Source organism: Micromys minutus (genome assembly GCF_963924665.1).
Source record: "Micromys minutus genome assembly, chromosome: 9".
Classification (NCBI taxonomy): Eukaryota; Metazoa; Chordata; class Mammalia; order Rodentia; family Muridae; genus Micromys; species Micromys minutus.
Genome location: NC_137978.1, coordinates 45,017,025 through 45,039,346, shown reverse-complemented (window position 1 = coordinate 45,039,346; position 22,322 = coordinate 45,017,025). Strand labels below are relative to the sequence as shown.

The 22,322-nt window shown below is 41.3% G+C and overlaps 1 protein-coding gene across 12 annotated transcripts in view; it reads right to left on the bottom strand.

Moving 5' to 3' along the window:
* PUM1 (pumilio RNA binding family member 1) overlaps positions 1 to 22,322 on the bottom strand; it is a 109,295-nt gene that overhangs the window by 51,142 nt on the left and 35,831 nt on the right. For 6 of the 12 annotated variants that reach the window (XM_080922075.1, XM_080922081.1, XM_080922083.1 and 3 more), the window contains exons 4-6: positions 9,828 to 9,936; positions 8,764 to 8,942; positions 442 to 608 (exon numbers count right to left, since the gene is read on the bottom strand). In XM_080922075.1, the coding sequence (XP_080778201.1) occupies positions 442 to 608; positions 8,764 to 8,942; positions 9,828 to 9,936 (455 nt within the window). The remainder of the gene's footprint in view (positions 1 to 441; positions 609 to 8,763; positions 8,943 to 9,827; positions 9,937 to 22,322) is intronic. The other 6 variants (XM_080922085.1, XM_080922086.1, XM_080922076.1 and 3 more) reach the window with 3 other exon arrangements.

Here is a 22,322-nt window from a genome sequence, read left to right as displayed (position 1 = left end):
CTTCCAACTGAAGTAACTGGTGACTGGCCTACCTACATAGAATGGAGCTGCCGAGAGAAAGCGTAAAACGTCTCAGCTATTTCTTCCTCCAATGTGAGAGAAAAACACATCCCTCAATGTCCATGGCTCAGGTGTATAGTGGTGTGGGCCCAATCAGGGAGTACCAAAGTGCCTACATCATAGTTCTAGAACTACTAAAATGTCCTCTGTGGAACCACTCTGTAAACCCAGCTCCATACAAATACAAATTCTACTATTTGGGCAAAGTATAAAGCACAGACAGCTCTTGGAAAATTCCACCTTACCAGTTAGTTTACACCTCTATGAGGTCATCTATACTAGATCCAATTTTTGTAACTGAAACAGGATGGGAGGGACTAAAATAAAAACAAAAACCCACAGCCCACATCCAAAAAAATCAGAAGTGTAAAATATACAAACCTAAAATCTTTGACGTCTGCATCAATCCCATTCTGCACTGGCAAACCATTGGTCTTGTCCATCACATCTCCCTCCTCCTTCAAATCTCCTAGCTTATCTCCATCAAACGTACCCTTGTTCTTCTTTTCACCTTTGTCGTTTTCATCACTGTCTGCATCCCTTGGGCCCTGTTTAAAAAATAGCTTCAGCTTCACTAATCATCATCAACTAATTATGGATACCCACTATGGACACCAGACTACACTAAATGCTAACTGGAACAGGACAGTGTCCATGCCTGACATTACAGTCTAGTTACAAACAACACAGAGGCAGGAACACTGCAGAAAGTTTTGCTGAATGGGGGAAGACAGACAGACAGGTATGTTACAAACTGAAGACATCTTATCATACCATGTGCTCCCCGTTCTACCCCACCCCTTTTCTCTAACCCCAACTGAATCTGTGTACTCTTCAGCCTATTTCTCTACTCTCAAATCTGTCTGGCATATTCCTAAGAGGAAAAGCATTAAGCCTGCTTTTAAAAAAGAAAAATCCACGACTTCTCACTATCCTATATAAGCCCCTCCTTTACTTCTAACTACGAAACTTAATGTGGGCTGAAACCATTTGAATCTAGCCCCTCTTCACTTGACCTGGGGATATATGCCTTGCCAAATTGTACTACCACCCAGTTCCACCCTGCTGCACCAAGTCCTTGACATCTTTGTATTTTGTTTTAATGTTTTGTCTAGTTGCTTTTGTTTTCTTTCGGCTTTTTGAGCCAAGTTATTGCTATCCCTTGCTAGCTTGGAACACATGACATACAGAGCTCAGGTTGGCCTGTTTTTTTGGCAACCCTCTTGCCTCAACCTCTTAAATGCCAAGATTACAAGTGTGTACCACACACCCAGCCGACACTGACATTTTTAAAAAGATGCTTCAAAACAAATTAAGTCTTCCTTTTGGGAAGCGTACTCTAAAAACTCATATCTTCCATTACTTGCATATTTTGCTACAAATTACTTTAAATGATATAATTGGGGGCATTTTATACAAGAGAATTTATTTCTAAAATGTTTCAAACTTTCAAATGTGGGCACTACTGTAATGGATCTGTTACCAGATATATTCAGGTCCTGCCTTTTAAAGAATGTGAATGTGTCTCCTCTTAGTAGCACCCAGCATAAGCCCTGGATATATTCATTTTTAATGCCTTCATTTCCAAAAGGAAAGCAACTATCAGTGGACTCAATACAGCAAGAGCTTTGAAGACCCTGGCACTTCAGGGCACTAAATAACGTTAGCTGTTATAAGCTGAGAGAAGCAATCTTGTTCCCACACTGACTCAGGCTTTAATGGTGGAAACAGGTGCACATGGCTCAAACTACAGTTGCTGGCAAGCCCAATAGACAGAAGACAAGCACTTCTACGACAAATGTCCAATCACCAGCTTAACTCCAGTAGGACTTAGTGGAGCACAGAGTAGCAGGCAGTTAGTTTTGTGAGCAGACCCACTGAAAAATGGTCAGGCTGCACAGGGAAAAAAAAGAAAAGAAAAACAGCAACAAAACCTCTCCAAAGTGGTAAGAAATCACTTAATCAGAAACTACAATACAGGAGCCCCAACAGTCTTAGACCTGTAGGATACTATTTCAGAGCCAGTTTTCCTTTTAAAGCCATTCTCTGTTTAAACGCACACAGAAAACGAAAGCCTTTGTGAATAATACAAAACCAGGACTGTATGTCAACTGTATACACAGCTTGGCCTCAAGTGGCATCAAGACAATGAAGCACAACAGTGGCCACCACAGGATGTGCCTGGGAGACGGAGTAGTTTCTACAACATGCAGCTTAGAAGCAGAAGCACTGAAGAAGAAAGAGCTCTGACACCCAGCGCAGACAGGGAAGACAAGGCTCTGAAGGCCAAGAGCTTACACAAAACCAGAACCAGTAGTAACCTCCACAATGCAGAGAGAAGGATAGAAGTAGAGTTTTCTATTTTATAGCTGCAGCTATAAAGATGAATACACTGCCTAGCAGAAGCTCAATAAATATGGCCAAGAACTATTTTAATGGTGAGGGTCAAAACCTCCTGGGAAAGTAAGTGCCAAAATAAGAAACTTCATCTTGTCTTTATCGTCTCAACCTCATCTAGATGGTGAGACTCTGACTGCAATGGCAAAAGAAAGCCATCATGTCAATGGCCAGAAAGACTCATGTGAACAATCTACAAGTATACATATCAAGTCCATGTCTCAAGAAAAACTGTCCAGTATCTCCCAGAGTTAAAAGACTTGCCCATAAAACTGCACAGGAGACAGGAAAAGGCAGCAGCACAAAAGTCCTACAGCAAGCATGGTACTGGAGAGCATATTCACTGGAGCATTCTCCTTGTTGGCCTTCCCAAGGCATCAGCGAACCTGCTCAGACTATTCATATGCTCACTACAGCCACTAATAGTTTCCCTATCAATTTCACGGCCAAGGGCTAAGTTTTCAAAACACTCCCTGAGGTGGGTGGTTTTCACTAACCCTGTACATTACATTCCTACAGCTAGTTACCTGACTTTTCCCCCTATCAAATAGCAAACTTTTGGCAGACCACTGACAACTCTTTCTGCCTGTTGATTTTGTGGTGCATCTCATCTTGAAGAAGTTTGTGGAAAACATTTATAAGCTCAGGACCTGGGTGTGTATACACATATGTACGTGTGCATGAGTCTGTGAGACTGCATATACACATCTCTTTTTAAAAAGGAAAAAAAGTTCATTTAAAACAATTATTGCCAGGTTGTAGTGGTACACACCTTTAATCCTAGCATTGAAAGGCTGAGGCAGACAGAGGCATACAGAGTTTAAGGCCAGCCTGGCCTTCAGAGCAAGTCCTGGGACAGCCAGGACTACACAGAAAAAAAAACATGTTTTGAAAACAAAAACCAAACAAACAAACAAAAAGATATGCAACAAAAATAGCTGGCAATCCAGTCTGCCTTGTGCATTATGCCGAGATCAGAATGAGAAATCAGCTGCTATAGAAAGTCAGCCCCAGGTTCAAGATCATCAACAGGTTTTTCTGTAGTCCCAGCAATGAAGAAGAGAAGCAGTAAGTTACCAGCCAGCCAAGGCTACAATGAAGAGCCCTGTCTCAAAGAACAGCAAAAAGGTCTCCAGGTGGTGGTGATGATGTATTCCTTTAATCCCAGTGCCCGAGGGCAGAGACAAGAAGATCTCTACAAACAGCCTGGTCTACAGAATGAATTCCAAGACAGCCAGAGCTGCACACACAGTGAAACCTTTCTTTATAACTGGGCAGGAGAGTCAAACTTGAAATCCCAGTTTCCAGGTAATAAAACAGGAGAGTTAGCACAAATTCAAAGGACTTGGCTACATAGGGAGTTCCAGGCCCATATTAAATCTTGTCTCTTATTTTTGTACAGGAGGGGAAAGAAGAAAACATCTGTGAAGAAAGTGGAATGGAATGATGGCCCAGCAGAGAAGGGCACACTGGCTACTCTTAGAGAGGACAAGGGTTGAATCCCAGCACCTATATGGCAGATCAAACAGTTCCTTGGGAAACTGACATCCTCTTATGGACTCCGGGGACATGGCATGCATGTGTTGAACAAGCAAACATGCAGGCAAACCACCCATATACAAAAAAATAAAAGGGAACTTAGGGAAAAAATAGAAAAGGAGTATAAAAACTGTTAATTGTTGACATCTTTATGGTTTTTAATACTATACAAGGTGAAGTGTTTATAGTTATAAAGTCTTTCAGAAAGCATTAATACAGGTGCACTGAATCTATTCTGTGTTCTATATGTAACACTGGTCATAGGATTTTGGTTATTTATTCTGAATCCTAGTTTTCTCATTTATAAAGCAGCGATATGTTTAACTAATAGTTATGAACAGCAATGAAATGCTATATTGTGAAGCTTAATAATCTTATTGTATACACATTAAAATACACCAGAACAGATGCACTCAGCAGGGTTTAAAACACAACCAAACATAATTGGTGTGGTCCTTCTAGAGCAGTCATGTAAATGTGGTTCTATAGTCCTGGCTGATGAACACAGTCTCAAACTACTTGAGAGGTTTAACCTTTAAAAAAAAAAAAAAAAATCAGAAGCCTGGAAACCGCTCCATCATGCAGGCCCTATTACATTCTTCACAGGGCAACAAAAGGGTGCAGAGCAACACATGGCAGAGGAGCACTGTTGCTGCTAGCAGCAAAGAGCCAGGAGCTAAGCGGATATGGTAAGAACCAGAGAGCAGAGTTAGCCTCTTCACTGACAGCTCAGCCTTCTCAGGACAACCACAAAGTAGGACAACTCCAAACATTTTTCTTGTTCCCAAAGAAATCAGACCAAAAACACTTTACATGGCAAAAGATCCATTCAGTGAGAGAGACTCTTCTCCATCTGCATCAAACAGGCACTGTGTGTATCTAGCTGCACAAAAACAAAGCAAGATGATTCTGATGACACTAAGCCTTTGTGTATGCTTGTTTCACACAACATACCCCTGAAATTTTTTAATCGCGTTTTTTCAAAGTATAACAGTTTACATCTCTGATAGAAAGAGAAAATGAGAACAAAGTTGCAGCTTCTAGCCTTGTGGAACAACTTGTTGAGGACCCTCCTCAAAAGCCAGCCCAGGCAAAACTGAAATAAAAGTAAAGCTTGAATGAAAACCCCAACTTTGCCCTGAACCTTTTTCCTCATCTATAAAATTAATCTGCCATAACAGATGTTCCAAAGATTAAATGAGGGAACCCTTAAAATTACAATTCTTCAAAAGAAATAAAAAACAAAACAACTTGTTTTTCAAGATCAACATGAAAAAATGTAGCCACTATACACCAGATTGACTCTGGGGCACTACATGCTATGCCCCACTGAAAAGAACACAAGGAGAGCGCAAGTAAGACACAGGCCCGTGTGAATTGGTGTTCATTTCAGGAGGAGGAAAGCTGACAAATGTACTATAACCTACACAGGCATGGTCACAATCACCCAATTCCTGGTGTGCAGAAAGGTGAGAGCAGTAGACACTTGCAATGATATTTAAGAGGGGAAAAAAAGGAAACCTATCTAACAGCCAAGAAGTGATGTTTGATTTTATTAGAAAATCCTCAAAAATAGTTTGGCTTTATCTGATAAGTTTAATATTGCAGAACCCAGCATGTGGTTTCCACAATCTAAAGGTGCTGCACCCAATGATCTACTCTTCCAAGGAGACTCTAGTAGTGCAGAACAGAGTTCGCCTAATTTAATGTGAATCACAGGGGCAGGAAAGGGCTCACTTGTTACAAATGCAGGTATGGTAGGTACACTTTTGCCTGCCTAGCACTCAGAATGCTGAGGCAACAAGACTGGAAGTTTGAGGCCAGCCAGGACTACACAATGACACCTTGTACCCAAAACAACAAAGGCAGGCTTCAGTTGAGAAAGGCCAGAGTATGCCCTAAGAATCCTAAGCCCCGGGATGATGCTACTGTTTATCAGTGCAAAACTATCACTTTGCTTTGTTACAATATCAGGACACTTCCTTGAATGGTAATTATTTCTACTAAACAATTAAAAAATCCAGTTGAGACTCAAAGCCCTGCCTTCTCTATATAATGCAATATCCCAAGTCTCACAGAAATCAATTATAATACTAGCCTTCCCAGTCAAATAGTTGTGACCCAAATGAATAGCTACAAGTATGTATCCTCCAGGTCAGAAGTAGGCACTTGACACAACATGGGGAGACCTACCAACATCTCTGCCACTGATCCAATGTTTGCAGTGGATAAACCAGAAGGTAGCATTGATGATCCACTGTTCTTAATAACTAGGTTTCATCCTATTTGAAGAAGATTGGGGGACCAAGAGCAGTACCCTTAGATAGGAAATGTCATCCATGAGCTTTCAAAATACGTGATTTTGTAACTACCCCTGAATCCAGGAAATGGGGAGAAAAATATCTTATCCCAGGAACAAATAAAATAAAAGCTAAAAAAGAGGGAAAGACTTGACTTTTGAGTTCAAGTTTATTCCAAAATCTGGTATTCTAAAAGCTGGGGATACACATGCTGGGTGCTAGATAGCATTCACAATTAAATGTGACAACAGAGTCTTCTGCTGAATCTCAAAAAAGTTTTAGCTAATTAGTTTGTGGCAGGTTCTGTCAAGCTCTGGCTGGCCTGGAACTCACTATGTAGACCAGGCTGGCTTCAAACTCAGAGATCATTTGACCTTTCTCTCTGGCATAAAATACCAAGTCCCACCTCCTAAAAGTAATCCTTATTTCAAACCAAAACTCCTAAAGCATTTATAGTACTAAAAGGAACTCAGGGAAGCATGGGAAAGGGAAGATGAAGAGCTTAAATCCTTTTTTATTCAAGCTGTGGCGAGGAAATCTCAATGAGAACATAAAACTACTGTCTCCTCATGAGACACCTTCACTTAAAGAGTTAACATCTGGACTGCCAGCTATCACATCCAAGGACTTCTGTGTTCCTGCTGTGAGTTCTATACCGTGCCACAAATGGCACTGGCCACTCAGCTTACTAGACTAAAGTCCTAACTGCCCTAACCAAGAGTTCCGTGCTCTGTAAAGAACACCCCTTGACACTGTCCTTGAGAAAGAATAAGACAGCCCCCCCCTTTTCCCGATGTTGCATGTGTATCATGAGGACTAGAGTGATATTTCCCATAAATAAAGTTTTTCTCTAGGTAATATCCTAACTGCAGCTAGGTTAACATCAGCAGAACACAACACCAGTGCTGACCAGTTTTCTGGCCAGCAGGCCTTTATCAGCCAGAAAATGGCACCTGCCAACCAACACCCTGGCTTGACACCCATTGGTATTCTTCTATCAACCTACAGATAGCACAGATGACAATACTGAATAACATTTTATTCTCACGGCCATCCTCTTAAGAAAGAAGATGTGGAGAATTATCCAGCTGACTGCTAGGAATCCTGCTTCCTAGGGAATACTGTTTTCAACTGGAGGTGGAGAAATCTCATCCGGCCTGAGGCTCAATACAATGAAGACCTAAAACTCACCAGTTTCCCAAAGTATGAGACCCTCCATTAGAGTCCAAAGGCAGGGCTTTATTCATAAAAACTGTCCTAAAAATGACAGTAGTAATTCCATTCTTCTGTTTTACCTACTATTAATTCAAATGATTTTTCTGCCTCCTGCAACCTTCACAGTAATCCAGATGTGTGCCTGTACCTAATGTCAACAAACCAGAAACTGGTCAGAGAGTTCACAGCCATTATTATCAAGGTTACTGGTCACCACATTAGCAACTAATTAAAGAACCACACTAATTTTCTCCAGCAAATAAAGTGGTAGGCAGTATTTAGAAGGCAGTACTTTCTCTGAAGAAATCAAATGAAAATGTAAAGAAGGAAAAAATAGAATTCTATTGTTCTCCTTGTGTGTAGATGAAATCAAAAGTAATATAATGAGGGGAAGAAGGTATCTCAAACAGTTGCCAGCTGGGCTACAATGACATCCAGGAAAAGAACTAAAGTGTACAGAACAAGCTGAGTTAGATGGAAAGGGCAGGCAGATAGCTACAACACAGCATCAGCCAGAAAGCACAAAAGGAGGCTCAGGTAGATAGATTTCTTAAGATTCCCTTATCTATAAAGCTGATAGTATAGAAAATTTTGTCAAGAAAGGCCGTCACAAAGCTTCAGATAGAATGCTAAGGTTCAGGAGGAAGTGGCAGTAAGCAAGGAGGCTCTTTGGCTGCCATTCTGGTGGGATTAGTGGCAATAAGTTAAAAACCAAACCAGAAAACAGAGACAAAACAAAATAAAACAAAAAAAGCAAGCTCCCCAACTGCATAGGCATAGGCGACAAAGGTGCTCAATTAAGGCCACCATAAACTTAGCATCTAACCTGCAAAATAAGACTGAGCCACATGCCTGAAAGGTTCTTGGGTAGTGGCCAACCATTCCTCTAAGACAAGTTCCTCATACTGATACGCAATTTCTACTTTCTTTGTAAAGAAAGCCCTTCTCTCTTACACTTTTTGTTGTAATGAAGAATGCTTTCTTGTAGCCTAATTAACAGACTTTGATTTTGACTCTTTCCTCACCTAACTTACCATGCACCCCCACCACCACTCCCCACCACCCCCCCAAACTTTACTTTTTTATCTCTGAAGTGCAGTTTGCCTCTCCTGCTATACTTGTTGAGCTCTATGCAACAATGGAAGTGATTTTAAACACCCTATAACACTGAGAACCTAGGAAACTCAACAGGCACATTTGCTTTGGGGGAAGGGGGAAGAAAGATAGGAACGAGTTCCTCAAGCCAACTTACAAATCCTCCTTTTCTTAGACAGGAATCGCCCGGGGATGAGCTCAACACATACTCCACCATGCTAACGCCTAGTCCCCCACTCTCCGATCGTGGGGACAGTACAGAATTGACCTCACTGTTCACATGGAAACTCTGACCAGGTCTTCTCTGCACCATGATTGGCTGGGAAACTGAATGATCTACAAAAAAGATACACAATTGTGACACAGTGCAGCCAGAAGCCCAAACAAATTATGAGTGATGTCTCATGATAAACCAATGTCTGGGAATCAGGAGACCAACCACGGTCAGCTGAGCCAAGGTCTCCTCTTGGGTCTTTCAATAAGCACTGGTATTCTACATAGGCTAAGGACACAGCACACATCCTTCCTCTCTCTAGGAGAGCAGAGGAGTACAGCAGTTCACATAGCTAGGTAGATGAGCCAATGGTCACCTCTTTCAAGTTGCAGAATTTCTTTTATCATTTTTTGGCAAAAACAAATCTGAGGACTCTAGTTTGCATTGTCCTGAATACAGTTTCTCTGGTGTTGGGTTTTCTGTCTTCCCCTCCCTAGAAGCTGCGGCTTCTTTCTGTTGTTGGTGTCTCTGCCTCTACCAGCTCTCCCCAGCTCTCTTCAGGGGAAGTCTACCCCAAGAATGTCTGTGCCGGGTGATTTCTTTTGGACCCACGCACATTTAGATAACTGCCTCATATATAGCACGAACATCAAGGGCCCAAAAAAAAAAAAACCTTGAAGTTCAACATAAAGGCTTGGATTTTCCAACTCTGGGCAAGCTAATAGCAGCACAGAGGGAAAACTCAGAAGTAAAATTATGGTCACTTCAAATGAGTCCATTCTTGTTTGACTAGCACTTGAGGAAATATTGAAGGCTTAATCCTGTGAAATTATCTTTAATACATGACATCATCTACGCTCCTTAGTGATAAGTATGCTACAGGACAGGACATCTGCTCGGCGTGCTTCTGCCACTCATCTGAAATTCATGACTTGGCTGAGGAAGTGCTGAGGAAGGGAGCTCTAAGACAGGCATAAATCACAGTAGAGAGGCTAGAGCTAGATTACCTGATGTTCCCCAGGCACTGTCTCGCCATTGATCACCCAGGAATATTCCTTTTGGTCCATCTTTGCTGGATTCATCTGTTTCCCAAAACTTTTTACCTGGCAAGAGCTGCTGCAAATTAAAAATAATAGATGCTTTTAAAGAATTCATAAAGAATGAAAGTACAGCAGTCAACACTTTCTTTAGACAAGGGTACTGAAGATGCTCAAGGGCCCTGAGGGTCTCAGTCTAGGTGTTTTTGGCTACACAGCTGTGATCAGAGCACTATTCTACTTTGGTAAGACACAGAAAAGGGGACACTTATCACTATCTAAAATTGTTCACTTAGTCTATGTGAAGAGTTTTGAGGAGGTAAGAGTACAAACATTGCCCTATTAGCTAACTGCTTGCTAAGAAGGCTCTAACTGCAAGAGTACCTGCTACTGTTAACACTGTCTGCACATGCACTGACTGAGCACACAAAGTTACTCAAGCAGGAGCACCAACCCAGCTGTAAACCCCAGCTTCTATTAACTAACATTTCCATACCACATCCATCTATTCTAAGATTTTAAGAAGAGAGGGGAAAAGACATTCATTTGCTTTCAGAAGGAAAATCAAATTTCCTGATCTCTGTTAGGTTTAATAATACTTGATAGTATCATTAAAGTAACTTCAATCAAAGAAACAGTGCCTGTAGTTAGAAAGAAATATTATTGAAGACTGCCATAATTCTTGATCTGCTCACCAACTTTACTTAATAAAATGTCTTCCTCTTGTTTCCTTTTAATTATGTTTTTAATGACTGCTATTCCTCAGACACGATACCAAGAAGTATGAGCTAAAGTATAATCACTACTTCTGAGCATAAACAGGCATACCTGAAGAACTGACTTATGCAATACCAGAAATGTAATGCTAGCTTTCAGGAATAAAACACCAGAAACCCCAAGAGATCTGCTCTCCTCCTGGACAGGTTTAACTTTCCAACCTACTTAGCTACATCTGAGCATAATAAAATGAAACTGGTTAAGGAAACAAACCCCAGCTCTCAAGCCTCACTACCGCCTTCTCAGCATAGTGGTATCGCACCCTCAAAAAGTCCCAAACTATTCCATAGCCTAGGTTCCTACACAAACCCAAGCAATTTGCTACCTTTTTCAAAAAGATCTCTAACAAAAAAATTTTGGCATGACACTGAACTAAGCTGCCACAAAGATGGGCAGTTAAATTAAAAAAAATCAACCAATTCTTCCTCGGTGCTTTTTGGGGTCTGTTAACTAGAGTGAGTTGGAAGAGGTTCAAAGAGAGTGAGAAACGGGTGGCCAAATAAAGCCAAGCAAAGAGCCAGAAATACCTGGACTAGATAACTGTGATGTGCCCTGGGAACTACTATTAAACTGCTCTTGGTCGCCTACTTTTGTTTCCCCCGTGGCTGTTCCAATCAGAAGCATCATGAGCAAGAACTAAGCACAATGTTCATCAAACAGCTTCTTGGGAAATATATTTAGTGGCATCAGACACAAGCAAAATCATGGACAAGTTCCAGAAGAGATACTGAGCATTGTTAATATACAAGGGTCAATTTAAAAGAACTGTTCCCAAATGGCAGCTCACAGCTGTCTGTGACTATAGTCCCATATGCAGACAAAATACCATACCAATACACATTAAAAATTAAAAGATCTCCTGTTGTCACTTTTTTCCTCCTTTTTATCTTGTAAATAAATACCTACCCAAGAGTCCATAAAACCTCCTTACTCACTACCTCTATCTCTTCCAACATCCTACTTTTAAGTGACAACATTCTCGTTCATATTTTGAAGAGAGTGAGACCAAACAGTAGTCCACACATAGGACTTTCTTTGTGCACTAAGGAGCAACAATATCAGTACAAGAGTCCACGCCTCTTATTGGTTAATTTACGCTCCGTGAAATGGTGTAAAGAGCAAAAGTAATGTAAACCAGTCCTATGCTATCATTGTTTTTCAACCTTTGTCCTCCACATAATTCAAGAATAGCCTGGACAAGTACCAGATTCAACATATATAAACAGTCTTGCTATGACTTATCAAGTTGGTAACTAAAAGTAGCAATCTTTGAGCTCAAGGGGCTAAAGGGGACTTGTGAGGTTCTGACATTGTTTACTATAGTCTATTAGTTGTCATAACATGTAAAGCAGCAAGTGCAGACAAGCAGATGAGAGCAGCAGCCAGATACTCCTTCAAAAGGGAAAGAGTAGAGCAGGCACGAGGCACACTGCTAAAATGGAGACTTTGGATCCGGTGAGATGAGTCACGGGACAAAGGTGCTTGCCTCCAAACCTGACTACTTGAGTTCCACACACACTCACTATGGAACACAAGTCCAAACACACACATATGCGCACCAATAAATAATAAACAATGAAACAAATATAAACAAAGTTAAGGTGAAGAGTCTACTTTCTATTAGTAACATGCAACAAGCCTTAAAGTAATACACATCAAAAGCATATTCCTAATTCACCAAGCGTCAATCAGTTCTCCTGCTACTAAAAATAGAAAACAAATACCCCCACAGTGCTAGAGCTCCTTATGCATATGAGGAGGAGGTCAGCTGTTATCAATGAGAACAGCAGACACTATCTGGGCAAGTTCCCAAGACACCGAACAAGGTGGAAGCACAGAGTGCAGCATGCTGACTGGGGCCAGGCAGGGTAGAAAGGGTGAGTTGCATGGGTGCTTAGCAAAGAGGAAGGCAATCCCTGAACCAAGGAATCTGGGCAAACTTAGTTAAGCCCTTTAATATCTCTGAGTTCACAAAGAGCCTAACCTAGCCTTTCTCCCTTTGCTGTAAAAATCTACTGTCTAAACTCAATTGAGGAAAGCAGCAGGACTGACTCCAAATGTTCTGTAAAGAGGATCTTGATGGTGGAGTGCCCCGCACCATCACCACTGCCCAGCTTGCTCACTTCAGAGAGCCGCTATGCCGGGAACTATACCAGAAAGTAGCCCACCTGGCAGGTATCAAGAGAGATCCCCACCCAACAGTTCACTAGAAATTAAAGACCTCATTCTAAGAGTCTGATGGCCTGAATCCTGATATCAATCTTGAAAAAAGATCCTTCTCAGATAAAATTGAGCATAAAACCAGCCCTGATAGAGCCTGCAGCTCCTGGGAGATCTTATCAAGTTGTAAGATTTCAACAACGGCCTTCTGAGCTATCTGGAATCAGTTGGGGGGCGGGGATCCAAAATGACTATGGGGAAGTTTGTTTCCAATGCTTGAGTTTTGTTTTAAAAATAACTTCTCAATGGATGGTGGTCCACACCTTTGATCTCTGTACTTGAAAGGTAGAGGCAGGCAGATCTCTGTGAATTCCATGACAGCCAGGGTTACACAGAGAAACCCTGTCTGGAAAAAACCAAAACACCAAAACAACACCAACACCAACACTTCTCATCCCACTTCCAGTGCTGAAAGCACATTGATGTTTTGATTTAGGAAAAAGTAATTAACTCTGTTCATTTCATGTCTCCCATACCCTGGCTTAAAACCTTTCCACATTAAAAATAAGTAGCTGACCAACAAGCAGTGTTAACACTTTCAAAGTTAACTAAAGTAAGGATATCTGCCTTCAGAGCTAGGTAACAACTTTATTACAAAACAAGATAAAAATTCAAGAGCCATTTAAATTCAGCAAACACCTCTAGAACTAATCCTATCCACAGTATAAAGCATCCCGCAAGCCAACACACTGCCAAAAACATGTAGTTAACAAGCTTTCACTTCAGCCAGACCTAACTTCAATCACTACAAATTTAAATGCAACCAGCCTTAAATTTATTTGTGAATGGGGGGGGGGGGGGGGGGGGCTAGGAGGGGATGGGGGATGGCAGCAGATACAGACCACCTAAGCAAAGCAAAGGCTCAGGGCACTCTGCAGCTGAGCACCACTCCCAGCCAGCAGATTTTTTTCCTTTTCTTTGTGAGGCAGGTAAAGGCAGGCAGGCCTGATAAGAACTCACTAAGTAGCCCAAGCTGATTTATAGCAAATCCTCCTGCTTCAGCTTCCAGGTGCTGAAATTACAGCCCCCCCCCCCAAAAAAAAACCAAACACAACAATTACAGCTCAGCTTTACAAGATTCACTTTAAGGAAAAACAAAGCTATGAAGAATTAAGATCTGGCAATTCTATAAAAAGTGGTCCAACAAAGCCAAGGAGACAGTTGCAGTCAGACTGTATTAACCTGATGGAACGTTGAAAAGAGCACAAGATACACAAACAGACCCACACCTATGATAGAGAACAAGAGAAGTTAGCTTGAACAAACACTAAAATCATCAGCCCAGCAACTTCTCCATCTCCAATGCTAACAGCAAGCAGCTTCTCAAAACTGTTTTCATCTGTAACCAAGCACAGTGATCACTGACCACAGTAACCCTGTCCAGTGAGAGCCACAGTTTCTCCTCAGAAAATAATAGCTTGCAGTTTGGCTTTTACACAATAGTCTGGTAGTTCTGGTCAGGATGGGATCAATGTCATAATCCAATTCTTCTGAATGAATAATAAACCACCTTTAAGATCTACAAACTAGAGTGGGAATATTTGCCTTCATTCCCAGCACTCCAGAGGCAAAAGAAGCAGGCCGAGTTTGGGACTAGCCTGGTCTACAGAATGAGTTCCAGGATACATAGAGCTAGTTACACAGTTTAAACCCTGTCTTGAAACAAAACAAACAAACCTACAAACTGAGAGAAAGGTGTGCTGTCTCCCCATCTTCAGCAAAACAGACCTTGTTCTCTTTCCCTATAACATCTCATCAAGCATTATTCCTGATTGGATAGACGGGAAACAGTATGTCGAATCTCCTCCTGAACCATAGGTTCACAAAAGAAATGCTTAATTAAGCACTTTGAGAGGACTGAGAAAGTAAGACAGAAGCGCTGGTCTACCGGCAACCTGACACTGGGAAACTGATGCTTTACCTGGGAACACCTTTTGTTGTTTTCTAAGTCTAACAGAAAAAAAAAAAAAAACTATATAAGAAGTTATATTCAGTGGAGTATGCCTACATCTCCTGAAGTCTCAATGGGGACAGGAGAACTACCATAAATTTACTACAAGCCAATTCAGTCTACATTTTACATTTCAGGCTAAATATAGCTAGCAAAGACCTTGTCTCAAAATCAAAAACACCAGAAACAAGTATTTAAAACTAAAACCCCCACACAGTTATCTTATATCCCTTATTAAGGAACCTTAACACACAAACCTCTAAGGTGTCTAACTCTCTGAATGCCACATGTGGCTTTACATCTGCTCCCTTATCTCACATGACAGTCTGTCACAAACATCACTGAAATGATGCAATAACGTTAGGATTTCCCCAACCCAAGGCTGCCCATGTAACTCTGCCAGCAGGCAAAGCTAGTACTGTGCTACCACTGTAGTGAAAATCACTAGCCAACCAAACTCCCCAAGAACCATGACTGAAGTTCTTCGGAACCCAGAGAAGCTCTGAGGATTAGTGTGACCACCCCAATACTAACAGGAAGTATTCAAGAGGTCCTTAAAAGCAAGTGGGCAATGGCCAGGCAATGGTCACATGCCTTTATCCCCCAAATTTGCAAAACAGATGGCAGACAGATCCCCTGCTCTACTGAGTAAGTTCCAGGATAGCCAAACCCTGTCTCAAAACCCCAACCCACCCCCACCAAAAAAAAGTGTGCACTTTCTGTTCACATATGCTCTTAAGTGTTCTCTAACTGCTTACACTTGTAAAACACGTCACAGATACCCACCCACCTCTCTTCTCCTTTCTCCCACTCTCTACCCACCAGTCTCCTCTTCTCCCTGTCCACACCACTCCCTATAGAAATCTGGCTTATAAGACACAAGGGATGCTTACAAGCACATAGGCATGATCAGGTTTCATCATTTTATCAGGCTACTCAAATTTCCAAGTTCCTAGTTTTACCTGAAATGACTAAATGTTTAATCACCTACCAAGACTCAAGAAATTAAAAGAAAAAAGAAAAAAACCCTTTAAGTCTCAGAAGTTGATATTAAGTCAGGAAAAAGCCTCTTTGAGACTGCAATTTGAACTATGATGGTGACTATGGTAATACACAAGTCCTTGAAAACAGCATTTTCTAGAAATCTGTTCTCAAAAACCCGTCCGATTTAGCTTTTCTTGTAAAGCAAATGAGACAATGCAGGAAATGTTCACAACGCCCACCCTCTGCAGATGCTGCCATCCCTGTTAGAGATGTGAGCCAATGTCTCAGAAATAAATATAAACATTTTCTAAAGTAAATAAATAAATAAGACCTGAGTCACTCGCTAACTGTTACCAGAAGAGCAAGAATGAACACAGGACCATCTAAATCCCCAAGAATAATTTATCTGAACAACAAAAGTTCTTGAATCTGGCATGATGGTGCATATGCCTGTAATCCTAGCATCCCAAGACTAATGGAGAATTACCACAAACCTAGGTTACAAATAAAATCCTTTCTCAACACACATGCTCATTCAGGAGTCTTCGCTCCTCCTCACTCCTCTCCCTCCCTCCCTCAAATGTAATGAAGACTGCTCTTTATGCATTATTCCATTTTAAATCAAATCTCCAAGCTAGGGCTGTGAGATGAATCATCAGGTAAAGGCACTTGTTGGATGAACTGAGATCATCCCCAGAACCTGTATTGTGGACACAGCAAGATAACTGCCCCTAATTGTACTATACACATAAAATTATTTTTTTAAGAGATAAGAAAAATACCAGTTGCTGGAGTGCCTGCCAAGCCTGCAAAACCCTGAATTTAATGCCCATCATTACATGAACCCTTTGTACAGGAAGACACTTTTTTATTATTCTTATCTTGTTTGTGTGTGTATGTGTAGGCCAGAAGAGCTCCCCCAACACTGGAGTCACAGGCAGTTCTGGAGTAGCACTAGCCCTGATCCATCTCTCCAGACCCTGAAACAAATGATTTTGTGCTGTCCTGGGTTATAAAAGCAGGATTGATGCCTTTCAACACTAGTTTTTTCACTATTGTGAACACGCCGTCCCCCCCCCCCAAAATCACTCAACTAGCCAAGATCAAGTCATCTTAGTCTTTCCTTCCTGAATCTAAAACAACCAATGCTGATTTTTCTGTCTATAGGAAAACTTAAAGTTGGTCAGCAAATGTATTCTGTAATCCTAGCACCCGGGATACTGAAACTGGACTGCAACACTAACATGGGTTCTACACTAAGAAACCCACTTTTGGTGATGTCTTTTTGGTTCTTGGTATTTTGGGTTGTTTCATTTTGTTTTGTTAGGGTTGGGGGGGAGGAGACAGGGTATCTCTACATGGCCCTGACTGTCCAGGAACTCCCTCTGTAGATCAGAGATCAGGCTGGCCACAAAGTCAGAGATCTAAGCGGGGCCAGAAGGTATATCTGTGGTAGCTAAGGTGTGATGCCCTAAGAGAAGGCTAAGGGCTCTGAGATGCCTCTCAGCTTTCCCACCGCTTCACTTATTCAGTCTATTTACTGTGATACAGAGCAGCAGTTGGGAACCTGTGCATGAGAGACAAGCCCTCCAGCCCTGAGCTACATCCCTAGTGCTCCAAACAAGTTTTGGGATTTGATTTTCTGATTGGTAGTCCCTTCTTTTGTTGTTGGCAATTTTTATATTTTTGTAATTTCTTTTTTTTTTAAGATTTTTTTTAAATGATTTATTTTATGTGTTTTGCATGTGTACCATGTGAGTGCTTGGTACCTTCAGGTCAGAATCCTGGAAATGGAGTTACATGTGGATAATGGGAATTAAACCCAGGTCCTCTGCAAAAACACAGGCTCTTAACTACTGTGCCATCTCTCCTCTTGTAATATAATTACAAATTAAGAATCAAAGCCCATCATAATGAACAAGAATACAACCACAGAAGCCATCACTTAAGTTATTTTAACTGAAAATCTATTCTATAGTGTCAACTGAGGCACAAAGGCAACAGAACCCAAACAGCTGTGTTTCATCCATCCAGAAGATAGTGAGGTACCCTGAAGGTCCACAATGAAATGCTGAGGAACCAAGAGATGTGACTTGGAGGAGGTTGGAGATACGAAGAACTGATGTCCATTGGGGCACTCATCAGTGAGAGCCACAGGCTGGCTCTTTACATACAGCCATCAGGAGCACCTTCTCCTGAAACAGACTGTAAAGACATGTTGCTTTCATGAGACAAGTCCTTCAATGACATCCAGACACAGATAGCACCTCAAATTCTGTCACTTTGCATAAATTAAACTGGAAACAACACACCAACCTCTCTTTCTCTCTCCACTAAGCGCTCCTGAGTCCACTGAGCACATTCTTTACGTGCTCCTACTTCAAATTACTGGGACAGCGACAAAGGAAACTATCTTCATAACACTTGACAATCAGCCCAGAAAAACAGGAAGAAATACACAATAAAATGTACCTGTGTTGTCTGTAAAGTTACCTACTGATGAAGTCACATACTTTGTTGATACATAAATGATATGTGTTCTAATCATATTCCTGTTTAAATGGGCCTCTATCAAAAAAGGCACAATTTCCTTGAGACCCTAGTAGACAAAAGACCTGCCCGAGACACCTTATCACAAAGTTCAGGAATAGACAGTTTGAACATCAGTCTACAACCAACCTCTAGATCCTGGAACGCCAAGCAAATAGCTAAGAGGTAAAGAGTAGGACCCTCAACCCATGCACACTGCCAGTAGGCCTCTTGTACTTCTCACCATTTAAGCATGAGCAACAGGGGTCTGTCTCCATGCTAGGGGAAGAAGAGACCTTTTCATGAATCCTCAGAAATGACTAGTTCAAAAATGCAGCTGTTATTTATACAGGGAATATCCGCAGAAAACACATTCTCTATATGTTCTGCTGAGAACCAAATCAAAAATCAATGAAATAAGTTTGATGTTTTCTAGTTCCTTAGAGCAAATGGGAGGGAAGGCAAGCAGATCTCTATGAGTTCTGGGCCAGCCAGGACTTCACAGTGAAACCCTGTCACAAGAGGGGGAAGGAGAGCTCTCGAAAACAACAAACAATCACATAGGTCATAGTTTAATGCACACCTGGGCAAGCAACAGAGTACAAGTAAGCCCAATTTTATAAATACCATTATGTCTGGCTACATACATAGACTAGATAATACACAGATGATACAAAAAAAAAAAAAAACAAAAAAACAAAAAACAAAAAACCAAGCCAATTCTTAATCTAGTTCAACTACAGGAACTTGGTAACAAATGCTCTGGGGAGAGTGTTCCCCAGGACTGATGAGGCAGAGGTGAGATGTTTGTAGCTGTCAAGCCGGCCAGGGCTCTACAGTAGGTCTCTGGCTCAAATACAGACTGTCTCCATGTCACACTCAGCTTGCAGGGCAGCAACAGTGTGGATCAGTAGGTACCTGTGCTGAAGCATTTCTGCCCTAACAGAGCCGTTCTGGTCAGCTGTCATTCATCCTCTTCACAGTCCTAGGGGCAGGAACGGCATCTAAGTGCTGCAGCTTTACTGAACCCAACTGGATGGAGTTCTGGAAGGACAAGTGGTAGGCCTAACAACAGAAATTCCTGAAAGCTGAACTCATTCTATAGCTTCTATCTGGTAAGACAGCAAGAAAGCTTCATGGAGGAGCAGAAACTACGAGCTAAAATTTAAATAAGACTCCACATAAAGGACCGAGTGGTGAATCTGGGTTTGAACAGCGGGAACATGAAAGATCACATCAGTCTCTGCTGATCTGTTTTTAAAAAGCATTCTAACATCGCAGGACCATCATGAAAATCGATTCTATGAAGTAATAAGCATAGCCAAAATAAAATGTATATTTGTTTAATATATTTCTTTTTCTGTGCCAAATAAAATGGAGTGAGTCTATGCAGTACTGACACTTACAGCCTTAGCTGGTCTTCCTTTCTTCATCTTTAAAAAAAAACAAACTAAAAAAGTGGGGCGCAGAAGACATGTGGTTACACAAGTCAGGTAAAGGAAGGTGGATTTGGGGGTACAAGTCAGACACAGTACACATACCTATAATCTCAGCATTTTCCAAGCACAAGTTTGAGATCAGCCAGGACTACATAGTGAAGATTTATTTCAAACAAAGCAAAACAAAAGGAAGAATCACAGATAGTGCTATTGATGGTATTATTATAAATATGGTATTGGAGTCTGCCATTTACTGTTGTAAATGTTTAGTTGGTTTACTCTCAAATCAAGTACATAAATAAGCATCAAAAAAAAAAAAAAAAAAAAACCACTAACAGCCTACCTCAGTGGTACACACATTTAATCCCACCATAAAGGTAGATAGGTCACTGTGAGCTAAAAAGTAAGCCTGGGCTACACAGGGTCTCTCTACACTGCCCTAGCTTTCTAAACTCACTATGTAGACAAGACTGCTCCTCCTGACTGCTGGCACTGTGCAATACTAGATGCAGGCTCTTCTGCTTATTAAAGCTAGCAATTTAGCCAAAAGAGAAGCACGAAAGGTAGAAAGGTATTGGCTCAGAGAGTGCAGGCCTGCTGTGCCTTACTACTTTCTGAGCAGCAGCATGTCTCCTTTCTAACAATCCATCCTGTAGTCAACTGAATGAACTGTTCTGTGCACCTCTAAAAAGGTATTGCCAACTTCAACAGCAGTCCTTTTCAGAAATGTGATTCACAAACCATTTTAGCTAATCAACACTTTCTAATTCAAAATTGGACGGCAATGGCAGTTGGGAGGTGGGGGTGGGCGGATTTCTGAGTTCAAGGCTAGACTGGTCTACAAAGTGAGTTCCAGGACAACTAGGGCTACACAGAGAAACTGCCTCAAAAAGCCAAAAGACTGGGTAAAAAGAAAAAGAAAATCACCTTTGTAATCCTAAAATGCAATGTCCATAATGAAAAATAATTTAACATATTGAGCTACTGCCACTATGCCCTGCTTCCAACCCATGTATCCTAATGGATATTTCTAATCAGCTGTTGAAAGGTGAATGGGTCACTTAGAAAAGCCCAAGGTGGGCTAGGAATGTAGCTCAGATGGCAGTTCCATCCATTAGCAGGTATGCAACCTAGCATCACATAAACATTCTAGCACTCTGGAGATGAAAGCTGTAGAATCAGAGGTTGGGACTAGAAAGAGTGACTCAGCAATGAAGAACACTTAATGTTTTGGCAGATGATCTCAGTTTGGTTCCCACCACCTATATGATAGCTCACACCTACCTGTAAGTCCATTCACAAGTTTTGACAACCTCAACTTCAATGACCTCCTTCCTGCATGCTCATATAAGCTCATGCAGGCATACATCTATACACGTAACAATTATTTTAGATTGTACAAGGTCACAGTTTGTTAAAGCCAGCCTGGAATACAAGAATCCCTATTGTAGGGTATCCTGTGGGGGTAGTGGGGAATATCCAATAAAAAGTTCTAAAATAACAAATGTCCTTTGGCATATTTCTCTTTTCCTCACACCTTCAAAAAGGCTAACCATTCTTTTTCTACCTAAGGTCAAATTCCAGCAATCTCTGACATGGGAGAGTCCTAGAAACTAAACTCTTACTCAACATTTCTTAGAGATAGAAAGAAGCAAAGTCCAAGGATGAAATGTTTGAAGCACAGATGGAAGCACTGGCTAAGGGCCCGGGGCTCTGTGCTGGTTCTATCCAACCACGTTTTACTTCCTCTGAGTAAGCAGCTGCCAAGATCACTCCTCCTCTAAGTCTATGTGGTGGTACTTGCTTCTAATCCCAGCACTCAGGAGGCAGAGGACATACGGAGCTACACAGTGAGACACTGGCCCCCAAATCTCCTATCTGACATTCAGAGATACTATTATGCCTTTCTAATTTCTGGTATCTGCAATTATCATTTAAAGTCTACTTCTAGAGGGTGGAGAGATGACTCAGTGGTTAAGAGCACTGGCTGCTCTTCCAGAGGTCCTGAGTTCAATTCTCAGCAACCACATGGTGGCTCACAACCATCTGTGAGATCTGAAGATAGCTACAGTGCACTCATATACATAAAACAAATAAATAAACCTTTTTTTTTTTAAGTCTACTTCTGGGCTGGAGTGCTCAGTGGTTAAGAGCACTGACTGCTCTTCCAAAGGTCCTGAGTTCAATTCCCAGCAACCACATGGTGGCTCACAACCATCTGTAATGGGATCTTGGTGCCCTCTTCTGGCACACAAGCACAGATTCAGGCAGAACACTATATACATAATAAATAAATCTTTTTTAAAAATCTACTTCTGGTGAATAGGACTCCTTATCACTCCATGTACAGGGAGATAATGTTATACATTTTCTCAATCTGACTTTTTTAATGGTATTTTTATTTTATGTGCTTTGGCATTTCTGCCTGCATGTATTCCATGTGAGTGTGAGATCCCCTAGAACTGAGTTATATAGATGGCTGTAAGTTGCCATATAAGTGCTGGGAACTAAACCTGAGTCTCTAGAACAACCAATACTCTTAACCAGTGAACTGTATCTCTCCAG